Consider the following 22,641-nt stretch of genomic DNA (forward strand, 5'->3'; position numbering starts at 1 on the left):
ACCTGTAAGACCACTCGCCTCACGCACATAAGTGACCAAAACAAAGCAGCATGGAGACACTCCATCTTCTACCACCTCTCAGGCAGCAGCCTGCACTCCCAAGTTCTACACGTCACCAGAACATAAACAACCGCAACACAATAAAAGCAGTGTTATACAAAATGGAAGGTCTGTAGTGTTTATTCTCTTACAGTAAGAATTTATCAATTTTTTTGAGGAATTTATTTGAGATTTTCTGGTTTTTGTTAATTGTGCAATAGAAAAATAATCATTAGATTAATTTTCTAAATAGTCATTAGAATAGTCGACTATTCGATAAAATAATCGTCAGAATAATCGTTTTAAAAATAATCGTTTACCCCCAGCCCTACTGATTAAAACTCTAAGGAAAAGAGGGAAACAAGCAGGAATCTGGGTGAAACTTCTCTGCAGTGTTGCCAACTCGGCGACTTTGTCACTGTTCCTAACGACTTTTTGACCCCCCTCAACGACTTTTTTTCCAAAAAGCGCCTAGCGACAAACTTAGCGACATTTCTCAGGACCCGTTGCTACTTTCTGTAGAACTTTCATGTAGATATTCCCTACAGATTAGCAACAAAGAAACCGTTTGCACTCTGAACCGTTCTTCCGGGAGTAAGGAAAGAGAACGACAATCTGCGCATGTGCATGAGGACTGACCAATCATAAACCGTTTTCGGCCGGTCTGATTCGCTGAAGCTGCAGAGCTGGAGACCGCCGATTTACGTCTGCTGCTTTCATATTGCTGCAGGCTCACGCTTCTACTAGAGACGGCGCGGGCGTCAACCTGCCATCTCTGGTTCTGCAGCCGTCAGACACTTTGGTTTTTCCTGCATTTGGCAAATAAAGTCATCGGGAGTTTCAACTACCGTCCCGTTTACACACGCAGCTCTGTGGCTCATCTGAATTTCCTTCAGTGACACAGGGATGGTTATACTATGAGACACCCGCTCCCTTTTGCTCGGAGCGCCGTTATTATCACGATGGAGAGAACACACAACAGAGAAGTTGAGAAACTATGAGGTGTAAAAAAACAGCTTTTTAGGAAAATGTCTGTGAGAATGAGGAGAGCAGGAGGTCTGAGTTATATCCTACAACAGAACTGTTTGGATCACCACACCATATCTGTTTTAATGCCACTTTATTGGTAGTTTTGGAATTTATTGTACATATCAAAGCAATTTGGGCCATTTTAATCATACTAATTAATAACTTTAACATATAACATAGTATTTATTTTCCTCCCTTTTAGTCCTATTATATATATATATATATATATATATATATATATATATATATATATATATTAGATGCCATAGAGAAAACGAACGCTAATGTGGCGTGATGACATCATCAATATGTAAATAAGCACGTGACGTCATCTGGCGACATCTAGTGACTTTTGGGGGGAACTTCAGCTACTTTCAGTCAAAAACAGTTGGCAACACTGCTTCTCTGAAAGCGTGATTTTGCTGGGAAACGTCAGCGTAAACTTCTAGCTGCATCCTCTTTGTTTAGACGTGAGCTCCACTTCCTCTTTCCTGCCAGGCCACAGTGTGGATTGCAGACATGAAAGGATGTACGTCGCCACCTACTGTGCCAGAGTGGAACAAGGTTCATTTGAAACTGGAATTTGTAGAGCAGATTGCGACAGCAGTTGATCAAAAACTTACCATAGTGTGTGTTTTAATTGATTTGAGTAAGGCCTTTGATGCAATTGACAAGGGGAAAGAACCCCTGAAAGAGATTATGATGTGACGTCCTATATATGTGACGTACTGACGTTGATAAAGGTACGTGACTGGCGTGGTCGAAACAAACATCATTACATTTCATTTAAATTGAAGTACAACATATGGTAAATGATGATTGACCCCACTTGTATAGTGCCTCTCAGAGTAAGGACTCCGAAGCGCTTTACACTACAGTGTATCATTCATCCATTCACACACACATTCACACACTGATGGTGATGAGCTACGATGTAGCCGCAGCTGCCCTGGGGCGCACTGACAGAGGTGAGGCTGCCGAGCACAGGCACCACCCTCCGACCACCATCAGCAGGCAAGGTGGGTTAAGTGTCTTGCCCATGGACACAACAGCAGAATTCTCTGTCCGTAGCCGGGATCGAACCTTCAACCTTCCGATTACTGAACAACCCGCTCAACCTGTTGAGCTACTGCTGCCCCTACAACATATGTGCGATCCAGGGCGTAAGGCTAATCTGATCACAAAATAGCTCTTTTGGGCCTATTGACTTGCATTCATTTTTTCATTCTTCTGGGGACCCATGTGCTGACTGGAATAGGGGGAGACTTATGGGCCATTCCCATCTGTACCGGGTCGGCCCGAGCCGGGTAGCCCCAGTCAGCCCCAGCCTGGCCCGGTCGATTCCACACATCCTTGTCTCAAGCCCATGTGGGCTGATTCTACCCACCAATCAGAGGCTTGCTCTAATGGAAGGTGTGAATTTGCTGTCAGCAGTGGGTGTGTTGGCCCCGGTCGGTCTGAAGCAGACCCCCTCCAGAAGAGGGCTGAGAATGAGCCTTGGTTGGCCCGGAAAAATACCAGGCCACCCAGATATGTAAACAACCTACGCTACCCGGCCCGGGCCGACCCGGTACAGATGGGAATGGCCCATTACGCTCATAGGCTGACAGACTGGGTAGGCCTATCAGAAACTGCTCTGGAGAAGTTGTCCTCTTATTTGCTTGAGTGTTCTTGGGCTAGAAACTCAACCTACCTTGCTGGCTGGTGGTGGTCGAAAGGACCGGTGGCGCCAATGTTTGGCAGACTTGCTTCCATCAGTGCGCCCCAATTTTAGCCAGTTGATGCCCATGTGAGGTGAGCGGAGTAGATCATTGGGACTGTTTTGTTTCATCCTGAGCATTGCAACTAAATGCTGATTGGAACGGACCTAATTCAAAGTTTAGAGACAACATATTTTGCAGAGAAAAATCAATTTCACACATAAAAAGGCCTATGTAAAAAATGAAGGTAATTTCATACTGGTATTATTGTGAATAATATAATATTGCCACACCCTTTATGTGAAATAGACTACTTTAAATTTGGTTATGAGCAGTGCTATGTAGATGTATATAAAGCACTTGCCTAAATCCAGGATGTTTGTGCTTCTCAGGTGAATATGAAGTTGAGCAAGGAGTCTGCAAAATTACACTTGGTTGGAAGTCGCTGGGGGAAGAGTTGAGGCCCAATGACGTGACAACAGATTTGACTTCTCTTCAGCATGGAAATCGTGCTTTAGCTTCAAAGGAAATGAGGAAATTGCAGGGTAAGCTATGAGAAATTAAACTGTATTGTAAAACACGACTTTTGTACTTTAACTCCTCCTAGGACTAAGGGTGTCAAATGAGTATTTGCAATGTTGGATCATGTGATGGTGTACTTGTACATTCAGAACTATTTACATAAATTCTGACTTTTTTGTACATTAATATGCATCAACTTTCTTTTCACTTGAATACTAATTTGTTTTATTCAAAATTGGACAAATGAGGCAAAAACTGTACAGCTAAAAGAAGCTAAGGCAACGGCTAAATGTAGTTTAGACATCTCATGGGGCATAAAAGGTATGTACAATTGAACGTCAACTGTATAAAGATGGCATGAGATTAGGGCTGCAGCTATCGAATATTTTTGTAATCGAGTACTCTATCGAATCTTTTATCGATTAATCGAGTACTCTAATGAATTACCCTTTTACTTTTGTGAACCATTATATCAAATAGCATGTTATAAAATATGAAAGACCTCTTAAAATGAGCAAGCAATTGCCAGTTATTCTTCAAGTTTTATTCAAAATTAGTTTTCAAAACTTCAGCACTTCAACTTTACTTCACAGTAAACAAATGCCTGTGCAAATAAAAGTACACAACCTGAGCTGATGTTCCTCTCGTGCGAGAATCTACCAGCCTGGCAAGCCAGGCAAAAACTAGGAGGATGACTGTTGGAAGTAGCACAGCGAGCGGCTGCGGCCCAAACAGCACCAGAGCCGCTCACAGCGCAAACATGGCTCGCCAGCTGTTTCCCTATTAACACACATCCTTTTTAATTTCTACTTTTTTTTCTCTCACAATAACAAGATTGTCAAGAAAGCATGTTTGTTGTGGTTATGTCAAGTTATACTGATCACAAAACATTTATTTACTTTATTTCGTTTTCCTCTCATAAATACCCGCGTCCTCCTGCAGCAATCCAGAGGGACAACAGGCATCAATAACAACACAATAAAAAGTCTGACGTGTTGTAAAAACTGCTATTTTTAGCTCATTTTAAGTCTGAAGTGTTGCTACCAGACGTACAGTGCGAGCTGAAACTGAGTGCTACAAATGGAAAAAGTCTCACAGTGTCTGTAGAATATATAGCGGACCTCCGAGCCCGCTTGCAGAAGGGACATTTACATGTGCATGTTTCCTGGTCAGGTTGCAGCATGGAGGATGTGGTGTTGTGGTAGGCTAAATCCATTTTACAGTATTTACGCTGGACTACGTTTTCCGCCTTACGACGTGAAAAATGGTCCCACACCTTTGACATTTTCTGTCTTTTTCGCACTCCACTGGGGTCCACGGTGTCCGCCATGGCTTAAGAGAAAGTTACGTTGCGTTCGCTACTCGCGTGTGCATTCAGTGCAGTGTGTATGTGCGTCACTTATTTAGGTCCGGGTGAAACGTGACCCCGGGCGATTGCAAAGCCATGAATTAATTAAACATGAATTAAACGAATCCTCGAGGCAGAGAATTTGACTCGAAGATTTTTTGTACTCGAATTATTCGAGGTACTCGAGGAATCGTTTCAGCCCTACATGAGATTATTTTAGTCAATAGAAAGCCAAACTGGAGTGTCCGTTGCCCGTGACGCCACATGGTGTAGTATATAATTCACAAATGCTTCTATCTTTGAACATAATTTAAACTGGATTATTGCCAACCCGTACATAATAGACATGCCACCATTGCATTGTTAGCAGCAGAAATTAAATTTTATTATCATTTCAAATACAAATGCATGCTAATGAAATGCATTATATTTTACTGGATATATTTATGTGTCATTTAGACTAAGATGAGTGTTATTAATACAAACCTAAAATGTTACTGAAATGTGGGTCAAATATTTAAAAATATTTTAACTATAAACATCAGATGGGGAAAAAGGGGATCTAAACACCAATCTGATGCATATTATTGAGCCTTTCATAATAAGAGTCTGTTATTTCAGCCTGATCATTTTGTTGTTTTATTTCATATTTTTAGGCAGCAAACCAGTTTTGTTTCACTTGAAACGTTGTCAAATGGAATATTCAATTAATCAACAGAAGCTTAGATTTAAACACTTAACAAAAAAGTATGTATGCCTTCAAAAAAGTGAGGCAGTTGAATGCAGAGTGTGCATGTGCTGGCGCATGGTCAGGATGGTACCACCTCTGCCTCAGTTTGAGCCAGGAAAAACCCTGGAGTGGTGCGGTGCGGCTGCATGAGTGCTACTGGTGCATTTCATTGATGGTATCATGACCTCAACAGTGTCCTGCTCTATACTGAAGGAAAATATGCTGCCATCACTCCAGGCACTTGGTCGTCATGCACTTTTCCAGCACATGATCCAAAACACACATCTAAAGCTACTGCTGCATTTGTGAAGAAGATTGAAAGTGATTGTATGGCCAAGTATGTCTTCTGATCTGAACCCAGTCCAACACACCTGTGGGGAATTCTGAAGCAGCAGGTTGAGCTTCACTCTCCATCCAGCATCAGGCTCTAAAAGAGGCTCTTCTTGAAGAATGGAAAAAGATAGAGTTAGCTTTGTTCTGTTGTTTCTGCTGATTCTGCTTTTCCCAGGATCCACCGATCGCCTTTTCTTCATTTTCTTTTTCCCTTTCCTCACACTTTTGCTCTTATTTTTATGACTTTTTTATTTCTTTGTTTTTGATTATTTTTGTTCCCGAGTTAAGTTTTTATTTATCACAAGTCATATCGTCATCGCAATATTAATCACTGTTATCTAATGTCGCAGGTTTTCCTAATATCGTGCAGCCCATTTGCAGGGTGTATTCATTTTTGCTTCAACCGATTTTAGTAAAACTGAAGAGTTTACGTGATTTAAGTTATATTATTACCTTAATTTCATTTTATGGAGTTAAACAAGTGTTCAATAAAACCCAGCCTCGTGAAAATTCTGGAATCTGTTCATGTGGTCACTGAGCTACTGACATGACATGACGGGTGTGATGTGTTAAACAAAGGAATTTGGTGGACGTATTTTATTAAAATGCACAAAATTTCTATCTTGCTGCCAAGTCTCAGTAAGAAATACTACATTTTTCAAAATAAAACACTGCGATTGATCTAAGTGATCATTTTTGTGTATTTAAACAGACTAGGGAGATGAAAATGAACAAAGACACAAACACACACACTCCTGCGGAGAAACGGCGTTTCCATGATTTTAAATGCAGTTTTTCGGGCAAAAGATGGATTTAATAAATGTGAATAATAACAAATACATTTAATTGAAGGGTAACTATACAATAGTATTGCACACCACCACAAACACTAGTTATTTACTTACCCATTTGGAAAGGAACCGGTCTATTAAACAAGAACGGGATTAGCACAGTTTCTGATATCAACAAGCAGGACAAACTGGTCACACACACACACACACGCACACACACACGCACACACACACACACACACACTGCAAGGGCACCGAGGTGGAGGGGTTTGGAAAACGGTAGACGTGAGCAGAAGCGCTCGTCAAAAATTCTCGCCTGATGTGAACAGAGGGGCAGCGGGTGAACTTTGCAGCTGATGTGAACCTGGCATAAGGAGGACTTCAAAGGCTGCAGAAGCCTGTTTATCACTCATTCATTTAAGTCGGCTGCTTGACAGCAGGGATGCACTGGTGTTTGAAAAGGCAACATGGAAAACATGCTGGACAGTGTGCCTTGAGGACCAGGGTTGGGAAACACGGAGCTATTTAACACTTAAATGTTGAGGTCCAACATCTTTGGTTGTGTTGTTGCAGACAGAGGGATGGCTCACTCAGAGGAGTCTCGACTGGCCAATCTCCTGCGTCGGGTCTCCAGGGAGGATGACCGGGATCGGCGGCTGGCCACCCTAAAACAGCTGAAGGAGTTCATCAGCCACAGCGAGAGCAAAGTGGTCTGTTCACATTGTCTAGCTCTATGAAGCAGCAGCCAAATGAATGTGCAGCAGACTGAACTATACAAGTTTCTGTTGTGCTGGCCCAAATCAGAGGGCGACACATGTATATGTGGTGTTTTCATGATTTCTGCTAGAACATTTTCTTTGTAGCTGGTAGCATAAATGTGGTTCAGATAAATCAATCCCTGTCTTAACCGCTGGTACCTTCTCTAACGCAGACCCTGGTCAAACAGCTGGACACCATCCTCAGCACCTTAAATGACATTTTGAATGAGAGGTAAACATTTTCTTTAAGCTTGTCAAGCAGCACTTTTCAGGTGTTTCATGTAACTTTATTTTTGTTTTGTGTTTTACATCACACTCCTGCGCTTGAAGAAGTGTCTCTCTGTTTAAAGAGATAAAAGCAAGCTCAAATTACAAACCGGTGTCCACCCAGGATTTATTCAGTACTCATCCATCACATTGGAGGCTGACGTCATTCTGAAGTGTAAAGATTCTGAATTCTGTGAAGTATATCCAACAAAATAAATGGAGATATGGGTAATTTGGAGGCCAAGTAAGCATTAGATATCTTATGTTTCTCAAACAATTCTTGAACCCCTTTTGCAGTCTTGTTGCTTTAAGTGGGATCCAGTTAAAAAGCCTCTTTTCTTCTAACAGGGAGTACAGTCAGATTCCAATGCAACAAACATCAGTCAACATTGTGTTCTGACACATTTCCATCAGAATTAACGTAAACATTTTTACCCGTCTGCGATTTAACAGCTTTCACTCCCAGTGTGCACTAATGGAATCTATAGTAATAATAGTAAAGGAACTATTACAGAACAAGTTTTTCAATAAAATCGGAACATTAATATTTAAGTACGAGGGAGAGAGGGAGCGGGAGAGGGAGAGGGAGAGGGGGAGAGAGAGGGAGAGGGGGAGAGAGAGAGGGAGAGAGAGAGAGAGAGAATTTTCCTTCAGCGTAATTACAGATATTTACGAGTTTTACTCGTGTCGTACTCGTCAAAAATGCTTTATCCGTACCCTAATTTATACCAAGGTACCATGACTCACTGAGGATGGAGAAGACAGAACACACACACAAGCACACACACACACACCAAGCAATGTGTCCATGGTTACACTGTGATTTCTTAGTAAATATTCTATTAGGCGAGAGATAAACTTTATTGTATTTATCCTAGTGAATCTATAATTAAACGGCTAAACTAGTAGTAGCACATCCAACGTCAAAGAGAGTAAAAAGTTATTATCAGGAGAGTGAGAATGTTTAAGTGGTTAGCAGCAGTGTGCTAGTCGATGGCCCCCTCCATGAGGCCACCACAGCTCAGCAGAACATCATTGTAGCTTCTTCTGGGGAGAAAAACACTTAGAGAGAAAATAAAGTTAACAGCTGAAATAGCAGAAATAATACAGTTAAAGAGCAGATTGTAGAGGAAAGTAGTAGAGTGTGGAAAGTGGTCAGTGTATCCTCCAGCAGCCTAAGCCTGTAGCAGCCCATAGCTTGTGTGGCTTTGTGGAGATAAAACATCAACATTACAGAGCAAACAGAGTCAGAGTCATGTTGCTGGTAACCAGTCAGAGGAGAGGTGTGCAAATATCAGGAAATAAGACTCCACATCCTGCCATCTGAAACTCAGCTCTCACTTTTAGTTAATGAAAATGGTGCAAAAGTGTTTTTCTTCCCCAGAGCACAACTTACAAGGCATTCATTCCTACTCGAGACCACTGGAAATGTAATGATAAAACAAGTTCCCACCTCCTTTAACCTTTCTAACCATGTCTAGCATTCAAGAAGCAGAGGACAAGTTAGGTATTTCCCCCCACCTCGTTTTGTTATCTCCAGGTCTGCTGTGGCTACATCATAGCTCATCATCAACAGCCTGTTAATGTTGAATCTAGAAGGCGCCACATAAATACAAGCCATTTACCGCGTACCTTTCTCTCTGACTTTTTCCCATCTGCAGCAGTAAGCTGTTGTGGGAGTTGCGTCAGGAAGCAGCATCCTGCTTAGGTCTCCTGTGCACAGTGCTGAGCTACGAGGCTGAACGCATCTTCAAGTGGCTTTTTCTCAAGTTCAATTCAAGCAGTCGTGACGAGGTAAAACTGCTGTACCTTGTTGGGTCACAGCACGCTTTGGAGGCTGCAGGAGAGAGAAAGGCCTTCTCTCATATCATGCAGGTAAATGCACACAGTATCTTCGAGTTATGTTTACTAGAGATGAATCTGATCACAGTAGAAGTTTATGCCAGGGGTGTGCCAATGCAAATACCGTAAATTTGGTATTGGGCCGACACCATGTCCAAGTACTTGAATACTATAAATCCTTCTAGAACTCAGTTTAAAAGGATTAACACATTAACAAACCCTTTCCGGTTTCAGGTTTGATGTTAGATGTAGTAGCACTCTTCTACAGTCAGAACTAATTACAAAAATACAAATATTTTATCATTTTTTAATCAGGCATCAACCTTTTTCATGTTGAAAGACAAAAAGAAATGCAGCCGTAAGTTATTTACTTATAAAAAGGCTCTAAGTCTAAAACCTAAAAAGATTTCATTATAATTTAAAGTTGGGCAACCAAGATATTTGTCTGTAGAGAAACTAGCCCACGGGTAGCTGAAGGGCCGGTGTCCAGCATGGTTTTGTTGTTTCCTTGCTCCAGCATACTTGATTCCCCTGTTCAGCAGCTCATCAAGCTCTGCAGAAGCCTGTTGATCACCTGGAGATTAAAATCAGGTGTGTTAAAGCAGTGAAACAACTAAAACATGTTGGATACCGTCCCTTTGGGAAGGACGTTGTCTACCCTTTTTTTTTTTTTTACTTTTTATTTATCAACTTTTACTTTACAAACACATTCCCCTTCGTACTCAGCATTCATCATATTTTTTAACATTGAGTTCTGTTCATTTCCCCTCGTTCGTTTTCTAGAAGTCTTTCTTTGTTTGTGCTCTTCCGCCGTTATTCTGTCCATTCTTTACCTTTGTCTTCTTGTCTTCTCATTCCCTTCCGTGTCCGTTGTTCTTCCTTCCCCGATTAACCTGTTTTTCTATTTCTATCTTCTTGGCTTGTTTTCTCTTTCTAATCATTCATTTTTCTTCTCCTTCTTTTGAGTACTTACAATGCATACAAAACGAAAAGAAAAAAAAAAGACGACAGAAAAACAAAATAAATAAAAAAGAAAAAATAATAATAAAAAGATTTAAAAAAAAAAAAAAAAAAAACCCATATATAAATAAATCAAAAGGTCGGCTCATCTGCAGATTTCTTCTTTCTCTCCAGTTCTATATATCTGTATGTCTCCATTTAGCCCATCGTTTATGCATTTGTTCCCCTTTCAGTCTTAGTCTAAATGTCAGCTTCTCCATTTCCTGTATTTCTCCAACAATTGTCTTCCATTCTTCTATTGTTGGGGTCTCTGGTCTGGACCATTTTCTAGTGATGGCTTTCTTGGCTGCTATCATGAGTATCCTCATCAGATATTGGTCTCCCCCCGCTATTTCTTCCCGTATGGATCCTAGGTACATTAATTTAAATGTCTGTGGAAAATAATATCCTAATATTATTTTGGTGTTCTCATATATTTGATTCCAAAAAGGTTTTATGTTCTTGCATTCCCAAAATATGTGGGCGTGATTGGATTCTATATTTCCACAATTCCTCCAACATCTCGTTTGTTTTTGTATTTGTTTACTTATGATTTTCGGTGTGCTGAAGTATCGTATTTGGTTCTGCCAGGCAAATTCCCTCCATTTTTGTGATTGTGTTGTCCTATTTTGTGTTTTCCACATCTCCTCCCATTCCCCATCCAGTATTTCTTCCCTAATTTCTTTTGCCCATTTTTCTTTGATATACTGTGTTGAGTGGTTTTCTATCGTCAATAATGTTTTATATATTATGGATAATTTCCGTTTAGGTGCTGGATTTGTATATGTTTGGATCATCATTGTTATTATTTGATTATTCCCTCGAATTTTCCTTTGAATTCTGTTAGTGTAGTAATCTCTTAGTTGTAAATATCTAAACATATCCTTATTTTCCACGTCAAATTTTTCTTTCAATTCTTGGAAACTGTTTATCATCCCTTCTTTCTGAATTATTCCTAATGCTGTCATTCCTGTCTCATTCCATTTTTTGAATCTATTATCCCTTTTTCCAGGTTCAAAGTCCGAGTCCCACCCTATCCATCTTAGCAATCTTAGCTCTCCCTCTATTTTTAGTTTCTTGCTTATGTTCCACCAGGTTTCTAAACTAAACTTAGTTATCGGGTCCAGTTTTTCAATATTTTTCGTCCAGTATTCTTTTCTGGTATTTTCCCCCAGTAATGTTTGGATTGGTATTTCCTTTCTCTTTGTCTCTATTATTTTCCAGTGGTTCAAGTTTTGCGGGTCACACCAATCAATGAGTGGTGCTATTTGTGCTGCCTGATAGTAATGGTATATATTTGGCACAGCCCTCCCTCCCTGTTCTTTTGCTAGTTGTAGGGTAGACCTTCTAATTCTTGGTTTTTTGCTTTTCCAAATAAATCTTGATAATTGTTTATTCCATTTATTGAATTGTATTGTTGGTATTTGTATTGGGAGGGATTGAAACATATATAAGAGTCGTGGCAAGATATTCATTTTGATAATGTTTATTCTGTCGTATAGTTGTAATGGATAGGATGTCCATCTGTTTAGGTCTGCGTTAATCGTTTGATTTAATTCCTCATAATTTTGTTGAAATAGATTCTTCAGGTCTTTAGTTATGTTGACTCCTAAGTACTTAATGTGGGTATTATCCCATTTAATCTTATATTTGATCAATTCTGTTTTTAGTGTGTGATCATATAACAATGCCTGTGTTTTATGTATGTTAATCTTATATCCTGAGTGTTCCCCATAGGCTCTCATTAGTCCCAATAGGTTCCTTAGGTTATTAGTCGGACTGTTTATGTATATTAATATATCGTCTGCAAAGAGGCTTATGGTATGTTCCTTATTATTAATTTCTATTCCTTTTATTTCATCCTCCTGTCTAATTGCCTGTGCTAAAGGTTCAATATATAGCGCGAACAGAGTAGGGCTGAGACAACAGCCCTGTCTTGTTCCTCTTGTTATCTGTATCTCATCTGTTATTGATCCATTTATTTTAATTCGTGCTCTTGGTTCTGTATACAGGGCCTTAATACAGTTTACTGTCTGTTCATTAAATCCAAATTTTTTTAATGTTGCATATAGGAATTCCCAGTTTACCCTATCAAATGCCTTTTCTGCATCAAAGCTTATTATAGTTGCCGGTATTCTTTTGGAATTAATTTCTTGTATTATGTGCAGTGTTCGTCGTATGTTATCTTGTGTTTTTCTCTCTACAACAAAGCCACATTGATCCTCATTGATTATATCTGGAAGAAATCCTTTAATTCTATTAGTTATTATTGTTGTATATATTTTGTAGTCTATATTAAGAATTGAAATCGGTCTATAGTTTGTTGCTTCTTCTTTGTTTTTCTGTGGCTTAGGTATTACAGAGATAATAGCTTCTTGCCATGTTGGTGGTATTTTATTGTTGGTCATAATCCAGTTGTATGTTTTATGCATTATTGGTACAAGTTCCTGCTTTAATTTTTTATACCATTCTGCTGGGTATCCATCGCTTCCTGGTGCCTTATTTGTTTTAAGTTTATTTATTGCTTCTATTATTTCTTTTTCCGTTATTGTCTTTGTAATATTCTTATTCTGTTCTGTCCCTATTGATGGTAAATCTAAATTTTGTAAGAATTCTTCTATTTTGTTATTGTTGCTTCCTAGCGGTTGCGTATATAGTTCCTTATAATATTCCCTAAATATTTCTTCAATCTCTTTAGGTTCGTGTGTTATTTTTTTTGTCTTCGGGTTGCATATTTTACTTATGTTATTTTGTTCTTGTTGTTTTCTTATTCTTCTTGCTAGTAGCCTCATTGCTTTCGGCCCTGCTTCATAGTAGTTTTGTTTTAAATATTTTGCCTTAATTTCTATTTCATTTTGGTGCATTTCATTTATTTTGTTCCTGATGTTTTTTATTTGTTCCCGTGTCTTTGTTTCTGTTTTCTGTTTGTCTTTCTTTTCCATTTCTTCTAGTTCCTTTGTAAGTTTTTCATATTGTTTAGTCTTATCCCTTTTCATTTTGCTTGTAATCGCAATTAATTTCCCTCTGATCACTGCTTTCATCGCATCCCACAGTATATCTGGCTGTACTTCTCCATTATCATTTTCTCTCAAATATTCCTTAATATTTTTACTGATCTGTGTTGTCATTATTGTATTATTAAGTATTCCTGTATTCATTTTCCATAAAGTTTTCCTTTTAATTTTGTTGTTTAGTTGAATTTTGAGATATATTGCATTATGATCTGATAGATCCGACCCGCCTATTTCGCATTCCTTTATTTTATATCTATGTTCTTTTTGTATTAAAAAATAGTCAATTCTCGAGTAGGTTTTATAATGAGCAGAGTAGTGGGTATAGTTCTTTTGCGCTGGATTAATTTCTCTCCATATATCTATAAGTCCCATTTCTTTAGTTATTGTATTTATTAATTTGGTTAGTGTTTTTTTATATGTTGCAGTACTTGTTGTATCGAGTTGGGAATTCATTATTAAATTAAAGTCTCCCCCACATATACAAACCCCCTCCATTTCCATTGCTAACATATTTAGTATATATTCATAAAATTGTTTATTACTTTCTGGTGGTGCGTATACATTGGCTAGTGTTACCATCTCATTTTCTATCTTTCCTTTGATTATGATAAATCGGCCTTCTTTATCTCGGACCTCTTTTACATTTTCATAGTTCTGTGAATTAGATATTAAGATTGCCACCCCTCTTTTCCGGCTATTGGGACATGAACTATAATATGTATTTTTAAACCCAAGTTTTTTAAGTTTTTCGTGTTCTTTCTGTGATAGGTGGGTTTCTTGTAGAAAACTAATTTGTATTTTTTCTTTTTTGATTTTATTTATTATTTTCGCTCTTTTTATTGGATTGCCCAGCCCATTTACATTCAGTGACATTATTTTGATTTCCTGGTTTTTATCATACATCATTTCTTATTCTTCTTGTGTCTTGCCCTTTCTCTCAGTAAGTTCTCCCTTTTGTCCTTGCAGATGGCCTTTCTAGTCTTGAGATACATAAAAAGAAAGAAAAAAATAAAAAAAATACTGATACAGAATAAGTAAATAAAGTACCCCCGCCCCCCTTTAAGAACCCCCTCCTTGTAACAACCAAACTTAGAACCTGTTGCTACAAGGTAACTGCCTTTGAACTTCCATGTTGAGATGCCCTCTTGTGACTCTCTACCCCTCCTCTGGGGGGAATGCCTTCCTTTCCAGAAGGGCCCCCCTACCTCCCTTTCTGTCTCAGTCATTCCACTCTAAACCGTGCCTAGTGACACTCGTTAACCAACATTTTTAAACTTTTTACCTTTATACATGTTCGCCTCATTTTCCTAGAGCGATACTTCCCCTTATTTATTCCCCTCCCTCTGTCTTTTTTCTCCTAAGTTCGTATTCTTGCAGACGTTCTCTGACTCTGTTCTTCAGCATTCCGTTATCCCCCACCTTTTTCCAGCTCGCCGGCCCCTTCGCATTAGCCTCTTTATTCTTTTGCATTTCTTCCTCTGCCATCTGGAGTCCTTCCACTGCGCATCCTCGTGACTTCAGGTCCCTCACCGCCTCCTCCGCGCTGTTGTAGCTCTTCATTCCGTCTTCCCAGAAGATGCGCATTTTAGTGTAGGGCGTTTGGAATCGAATTTTCATGCTTTTTAATTTCTTCTTTATTGGGAGATACGCCTTTCTCTGTTGCAGTACTTTTGCAGTGTAATCATGATCGAAATACACTCCCTCTCCCTCAAACATAATTTTTTTCCCCTTCTCCCAAGCTTTGTTCAGAATCATGTCTTTCGTTTTACTTTGCTGGAATTGTATTATTATGGATCTGGGTGCCTGCCCTTCCTTCGGCTTGGGCGCCTGCGCTCTGTGTGCGCTTTGTATTTGCAGATCTTCTTCTAATCCTAGTTCTTTCTTGAGCCATTCTTCTATTGTCTCCTTCAATTCGGATGGTTTAACTTCCTTACTTTCTTTGATTCCATACACCCTTATGTTGTTCCTCCTTGCTCTTGCTTCGATGTCCTCTAGTTTGTCTCCGATGTATTTCTGTTGTTGTAACATGTGCTGTATGGCCTCGTTAGCTTCACAGCTCCATTGTTCGAGCTCTTCCGTTCGTGTTTCTCCGTCTTGTATCCTTTTCGTTTGTTCTTTAATTTCTTTGTCCATATTATCAAGTAGCTTATTAATATCTCTCTTGAAGTCGGTCAACTCCTTTCTCATTTCTGTTGTAATCTCCTCTTTGTTCGCCTGGAGTTCGGTCTTCATTTCGGCAGTTAGTGTTCGTATCTGGAGGCTAATGCTATCCAAACTAGCTACTCGTGTTAGCTCTCCTGTAGCCCCCACTGTTAGCATCTGCTTTGTGTCCTTACTTGGATCTTCTGGCTGCTTTTTGCTCTTCCCTTTATTCGTTGTACCTCCGCTCATTGTTGCTTTTCCTTTTCCTTATTTTTCCCTTTACAGTTCAGGCGTTTTCTAGTTCGTGTTTATGTTGGTTATACGGAGCTCTTGTCACTTGCGTCTGTTTCACTCTGTCGCCATACCGGAAGTCCGTTGTCTACCCTTTTACTAGCACATCACTAAACCTTACACCAGTAGAGCAGAGTGGCTCCAGAACACGACCCCTCGCTGTCACTAGAGAGTAGCATTTCATCAGAGTGAAGCTCTTGGAGCGTTTCCTTTAAACAAGCAAATATGTTTTTGTGTTTTTCAGCTTGTGATGAGCAACCTGCAGTCCATTCTGGAGAACGTGGACACACCAGAGCTCCTCTGTCATAGTGTGAAGTGTATTCTCCAGGTGGCTCGCTGCTACCCTCATGTTTTCAGCACCAATTTCAGGGTAAGCAAGTGTTTCATGGCTGAGGCACACGGGTCAGATAAGAATGTTTCCTGATGTTTGCCATCTCCTCCTTTTCCATAGGATACAGTGGACATCTTGGTGGGCTGGCATATCGACCACACACAGAAGCAGTCACTCACTCAGCAAGTTTCAGGTCAGCTTGGGTCCTAATTGACCCACCAGGATTTGCTGGGCAGCATTCTAAACCTCTGGTTTAAATTTTGTTTCACCTGGAATTTTCACTTTTCCACTTTAAAAAGTATACAATGGTTTCTTAATGATTTTTCACTGGCCAGGAAGCCGATATTTAACATTGGATCCGTTTTTTAGTCTTGGCTTCTTCAACCAGCGTGCACGCCACGAGCATATGCACTCCAAAACGAGATTTCGAGTTCTGACCTTGATGTCGTCACAAAGGCAGGATGTACGGTACCATATATGGGCAGCGCAGAGCAATGCTGCTGTAGCCCGCACTGCTTCGTTTACCCTCAAATTCAGTCGAGGGTCTCCATTACTGAAATCTGGAGAACGGAAAATGTCGAGGCGAGTTTTGCTTGAGCTACTCAGTTGTTGACTGCCTAAGGTTCAGAAAAGCACTTTTTTAAATGTATTTTTCCAATACTAATTATTTTCATGGCCTAAAAGATGAGCCACCATAGTAACAAGTGATGACTCCTTTAATTATTGTACAGCCTGGAACTGACTTAAAACCCTTTTAATTTGCCTGCTCAGGTTTGTCTTCTGTTTGACAAGCATGCAGTAGAGTCCAGAGTAATCAGCAGCAGGGACGGCGTTAGGCCCGGCTACTTGGGCTGAAGCCCCTGATGTTTCATGAAAAGCCCCGGATCTAAATAGCGGAAGTAACATGCAGTACCAAAGTCCAACAGAGAGGAAGCAGCTGGCAGTAGTTTGTATACAGCCTGCCTGAGCCTCCACCACTGAAGAAGAAGCCCTTCAGCAGCCGGCTTCTTCTACACTCTGTCTGAATCGCATGAGTGAAGATGGACATAAGGATGTTTTTTAGACCAAAAGTACAACGACAGAACCCCAGCTTTGATGAGACTGGTGTTGACTCAGGTTTGTGAGTCTTATTTGAAAATATTTGTTGTGCTGCTGGTTTGCCTAAAGTTAGCTTACTATCAGGTAGGGCTGCAACAAACGATTATTTGGATAATCAATGAATCGGATGGGTTCTCGACACGATTAATCGATTAATCGGATTACATGGGGAAATTTTTAAAAACTGCTAGGGAAACGTTATTTCTCTCCTTCCTTCACTTTATTTAACACAACATTATTAGAAAACAGTTCAATAGCAGAAAAACAACATGCCATCACCTAAATTGTCTTATAAGGTGTATAGACAGAGACCCTAAGCTACATCTATCTGTGACCTAAAACGCTTGGTCCAAGTTAAACAGCTTAAGGGCAATTCTCATCTGTTTTGTTTGATCTCATCTGTAGACATGTATTATAACTGGGGATGTCAAACAACTAATTTTTAAATGTAATTAAACATAGGCTGTGAATTAATCAAAATTGATCACTATTTCCAAAAATGACTGAAAAAATAAGTTGTCACACACTCCATGGAAACTTTCATAGAATCCACAAATAGTGGCTTTCAAATGGTTTTGTTACTTTCTGCAAGTTTAGAAAAGAAGCAGATGAGACAGCATGTCTGATAATTTAGTTTTTCATCTGATAATATTAGAACATGTCAGTAATGCCTGAGGGGCTTTTATAAACACTGTATAACTAACACTACTGGAGAGGGTACGGATTACACAGAGGCTTCTGGGGAGCCCAGTTATGGGGGGGGGGGGGGGGGGGGGGCATTTTGCCTTGGCCCCCAGAATGTCTTGAAACGGCCCTGGGTGTGTGACTGAGTGTTGAAGGTGATCTGAATAGTATCAAATTTATAAATATTACATGTGTGTAACTTATTGTTTTATAGGTAAAAACGTGTAGTGGAGATAAATCTACCAACATTTTACTTTTCAACACTTTGTTTTGTTTTGTTGTTTTTATTTAACTATTTTCCTGTCCTGTCTGTTTCTCATCTTCCTGCATCTCCTCTTAATTCTCCAGAAAAACTGCTGCCTGGATTCTTACTTTTTCACCTCATCAGTTACTTCTGAGCAGATCAAAGGGATCTCCTGACCGCAAAGCGCAGAGCGCGTTTTCGATGCTGCGTGAGGTGACATCACCGCAGCACAGGTGATGAGCTCCGCAGTAGCAGAGCGCTGAAGGCACAAATAAGACAGAAAATAGAGAACATGTGCAGACATGAACGATCGTGTGCTAATTATAGTTTTTTGGTTGCGCCACTTTGAGAATGGACCGTGCGCTGGAAGCAGCTGCCTGGATCGCTGCGCAACAACGCGCTGCGCTCTCTGCTCAAAAGAGTCCAAAAATGATATAATATAGAAAACTTTTTCCGGCTCTCCTGGATGTGTAGGATATACAGCTCCCCCATAATTCGATCCCTGCTCCTGGATGAAAAGCCGGACATTTTCATCAATACAAGAACCCCCAGTCCGGACGCGCCGGACAGAGAGTGAAAAGTGGACATGTCCGGGGAAAACGGAACGTACGGTCACCATAGTCCTCATAAAGCGGGAAATTATAGATACAGTATTTTGCTCGTGCCCTTGCTGCCCTTTAGAGTTCGTGGGCCCTGGGCAATTGCCCAGTTAATCCGGCCTTGGGCGGAACCAGTTCGCAGCAGCGCGAGTCCCCCCGCTCATCTAATAAGCGTCGCGCTCACGACTTTAGACTCTTTTTTTTACGAGCTTAGGGCATGTCTAGCCTGTGTAATAATCCGGGACTTGGATGAATAACTTTTGAAAAGTTTTTAATTTACCCGGACACAGACTTCTCTCCTTCCTCGCTGATGATCCCGACATGCTTGCGTTTAAGACGCTGCATCATCCCGTCTAACCTAAACGTTGCAGGTAACGCATGTCTTCGCCTGATTTAGCTGAAAATGCTCCCAAACTTAAAAAGCTTTCACTTTTTTGACTCTCGCTGCTTCTGCCATGTTCCTCTTCCAAACAACTGCCGGCTCTCCCTCGCACTGATCTGTCTGCGCGCAACAGCGGGCGGGAAGGGGGGGCGCTTTTGGAAGAGTTGTGCGACACAACGAATCGATGACGCAATTCGTTGCCAACGCTTTTAGTAATCGATTTTCATCGAATTTATCGATTCGTTGTTGCAGCCCTACTCTCAGGTAAAGTTGTTGGAGAAAGAAAGGGAATATTTACTATCATCTCACACTAAACACTAACAGGAACAATACTCTGCCCTGAAAATGCTTAATATGTAGCTTCAGATTAAAAATTATGTGGTACAAGACAAATATGATGTTGACTAGTGTGTGTGTGTGTGTGTGTGTGTGTTTGTTTGTTAAGCCCCGGATCTTCTTCAGTCCTAAATCCGCCCTGATCAGCAGCCTGTATTCTTTTTGCCTCATTTTGGTTTTGGATTAGAAATTTAAGCGGAAAGGAGAAACAAACCTTTTCTCTTTAAAGGTGTGCAATATGTACGAATAAAGCAAGAATTGTACAGTTAACCTCTTCTTACCTAGGCTTTCTTCTGAGAAATCTGCTCAAACATGACATGCCCATACTTTAATGCAGGGGTCTCCAACATGTCGCACGCACTTGAAAGTTGAGCGCCTGCACGCAGCCAGCGAGCCATTCTGACTTGTAACTAACGAGGGTTAGATTTTTAATTCGTTGGCAAGCCTTCCTCGTTTTCTGTAATATCTAATCTAAAATTACTTTTGTGGAAGTAAAATAAAAATCTGATTATCGCACAAATCTTTTGGCAAACATTTTCTACTGGAAATACAAACATTCTAGACATCATAAAACAGGATTGAGATCTCTCTCTCTCTCTCTCTCTCTCTCTCTCTCTCGCTCTCTCTCTCGCTCTCTCTCTCGCTCTCTCTCTCTCTCTCTCTCTCTCTCTCTCTCTCTCTCTCTCTCTCTCTCGCTCTCTCTCTCTGTTGCGCACAGTCGTGAGACCCACAGAGGAAAAAAAAAAGAAACTACACCTAAACTCCAACCTTAATATTATCATTCATAAATGCAGCACAGCATAGTTTTACCTGCAGTTATTCACAAGTGAAGCAAAACTGAACTTTCATGAGCAAAAAAACCCCCATAAAAATTCTTCAGGAAAGCAGGAAGAAATGTTATTTCTGTTTTTACATTTTTAATTCAGTTCAAACTATTTAGAATTTTCTAGTTTTCATCACATTTAGCTTGTGTTTTATTAAAAATACCTTCAGCTTAGTTAATTTTATGAGAAAATTAGTTTTGCATCGTTTGGAAAAATATTCATAACAAAACAATTACTTGAAAGGTTTTGTACTAATGACGTTTAAAGAACATGAATTTAAATGTTCTTTAAAAGGCATTCGATAGTTTTTGGAAGTTTTTGTTCATTAATTTTTGCTGATTAATATGAAAAACGGACTGCTTAGGCTCAGAGCAGGGCACAGGGTCAGGGACTGAACAGGTTAGCTGCTCCTGTGTGCTCAAAAGTTATGTTACTGATCCATTCTAAAAAACTGTCAAATCATTCACACGATTTCTAATTCATTATTTGAAAGTAGAAATTGTTTCTTTATTTTTTTGCTGCCTGAAAAAAAATATTTCAGGCTGAATAACTCTTTGGAAAAATGCAGAAGTAGCTTCAAACTTCAATGAATTCGTGGCCCCACTTCTTGACAGTAGCTGTACAAAGTTTGAGTTTGATAAAGTGAAGATCAAGAGTTATATATGTAACTAAGGTTGTATGATTTCCAGATGACCGCCAGAGGGAGGTGCATAGCACTGGATATTTGCATGCGTGCAGTGCATAGGTCAAGAAGAAATACCAACAAAGTCAATCATTGGACGTGACCCTGGTGATGTAGTAGCAGTCTATATATATCCCACACCACCGGAAATCAGTTCCTTTTGGAATACTTGCAGTATCCTGAGTTACAGATAATTCTGGAAGTCATCCAGAAATCATAGAACCTTAGTTACATACATACCTCTCATTCTATATCATTCCTCCTGACCACCAGAGGGTAGTGCATTTCACTGGACGACCTAATACCAACAAAGTCACGAAGAGTCCACACTCACCAATTATCAGTTGTGGAGAGATGAGGTGGATAACACAGCTGAAGCCACTGCATGGGGAGCAGCCACATTTACTCTGTAGAAATGGGCGAATGTACAGGATGAAGCTCACTTCGCTGCAACACAGATGTCACTCAGTGGAATGCCTATCAGCCTGGCCTAAGAAGCAGATATCCCTCTAGCAGAGTGGCACCTGACCTTGGGAGGTGCCAGACCTTTGGAAGTGTAAGCCTGCAGAATGACATCAATGATCCAGTGCGAAAGTTGTTGTTTGGAAACAGCACAACCTTTCCGGTGACCCCCACAGCAACCAAAAAGGACATCTGTCTTATAAGTTTCAACAATCACACTGATATACCGCTTCAACATCCTAACAGGACACAAAGGGCTGTTATTAGATACATCTGACCCAGAATGTGGGGTAAACACAGCCAAGGATACAGGTTGGTTAATATAAAATGTTGACAATTTCTTAGGCAAGAAGGATGGGTTGGGCCTAGAGATGCACGTTTACCAAAATTCCTTTAACCGGCTATTGACGCCCCATAACAGTTAATAGCCGGTTAACTGGAAACTAACCAACTAGTTTACCTGGTTAAAACATTAATGGCAATTAATCGGTTAACTGTGTACATCCCTAGTTGGGCCATAAGGTCACCCCAGACCCATCTGCATGCCAACGTAGATAACACTCAGCGACTGACAGGGCGTGGAGTTTACCCACATGCTTTGCAGAAGAGCGCCATGATAAAGGCAGGTCTGACCGATACCCAACGAGGATCAGCACCTTTAATAGGCTTGAAGGGCAAAAAACATAAGAGGAACATAAGAGGAAGGTCCCAAGAAGGCACTTGTGGGAGCTTTGGAGGACGCAGGCGCAAAGCTCCTTTCAAAAAACGACACACCAGGGGATGAGATCCTACTGCACAACCATCCACAAAGACATGTCGGGCAGAAATTGCAGCGATGTTAATAGTAGAGACAGCGACCTTCCTCCAGAAGCTCTTATAAGTAGTTGAGTAGTACTGGCACCAGGCAGCTGTCCGGATCCACTTTCAAACTTTCACAGTAGCTGGCAAACCGCTTTCATCTATTACCATACAACATCCTGGTAGCTAAAGCACGAGCGTTAAGGATAGTTTGAGCAACTACCTGTTCACACGATGTTAACAGGAAGTCCGGCCCTACAATGGCCACAGGTGAAGACAGAGACGATCTGGGTGAGGGTGCCTAATGCACCCTTGTAGTTGCGAGAGCACATCCTTCCTCAGAGGTAGAGTCCAAAGTTCCCCGTCGAGGAGTCTGCAAATCACGGGGAACCAGAC

The 22,641-nt window shown here is 40.4% G+C and overlaps 1 protein-coding gene across 3 annotated transcripts in view; it reads left to right on the top strand.

Moving 5' to 3' along the window:
- Nucleotides 1-22,641, top strand: part of smg1 (SMG1 nonsense mediated mRNA decay associated PI3K related kinase) — a 138,572-nt gene that overhangs the window by 11,388 nt on the left and 104,543 nt on the right. For 2 of the 3 annotated variants that reach the window (XM_015968926.3, XM_015968927.3), the window contains exons 3-8: nt 3,161-3,313; nt 7,066-7,202; nt 7,424-7,482; nt 9,179-9,392; nt 16,050-16,175; nt 16,257-16,329. In XM_015968926.3, the coding sequence (XP_015824412.3) occupies nt 3,161-3,313; nt 7,066-7,202; nt 7,424-7,482; nt 9,179-9,392; nt 16,050-16,175; nt 16,257-16,329 (762 nt within the window). Of the gene's footprint in view, nt 1-3,160; nt 3,314-7,065; nt 7,203-7,423; nt 7,483-9,178; nt 9,393-16,049; nt 16,176-16,256; nt 16,330-22,641 lie in introns of those variants that run through there. The other variant, XM_070546966.1, reaches the window with a different exon arrangement.

This window comes from Nothobranchius furzeri, chromosome 18, assembly GCF_043380555.1.
Source record: "Nothobranchius furzeri strain GRZ-AD chromosome 18, NfurGRZ-RIMD1, whole genome shotgun sequence".
Classification (NCBI taxonomy): domain Eukaryota; kingdom Metazoa; phylum Chordata; class Actinopteri; order Cyprinodontiformes; family Nothobranchiidae; genus Nothobranchius; species Nothobranchius furzeri.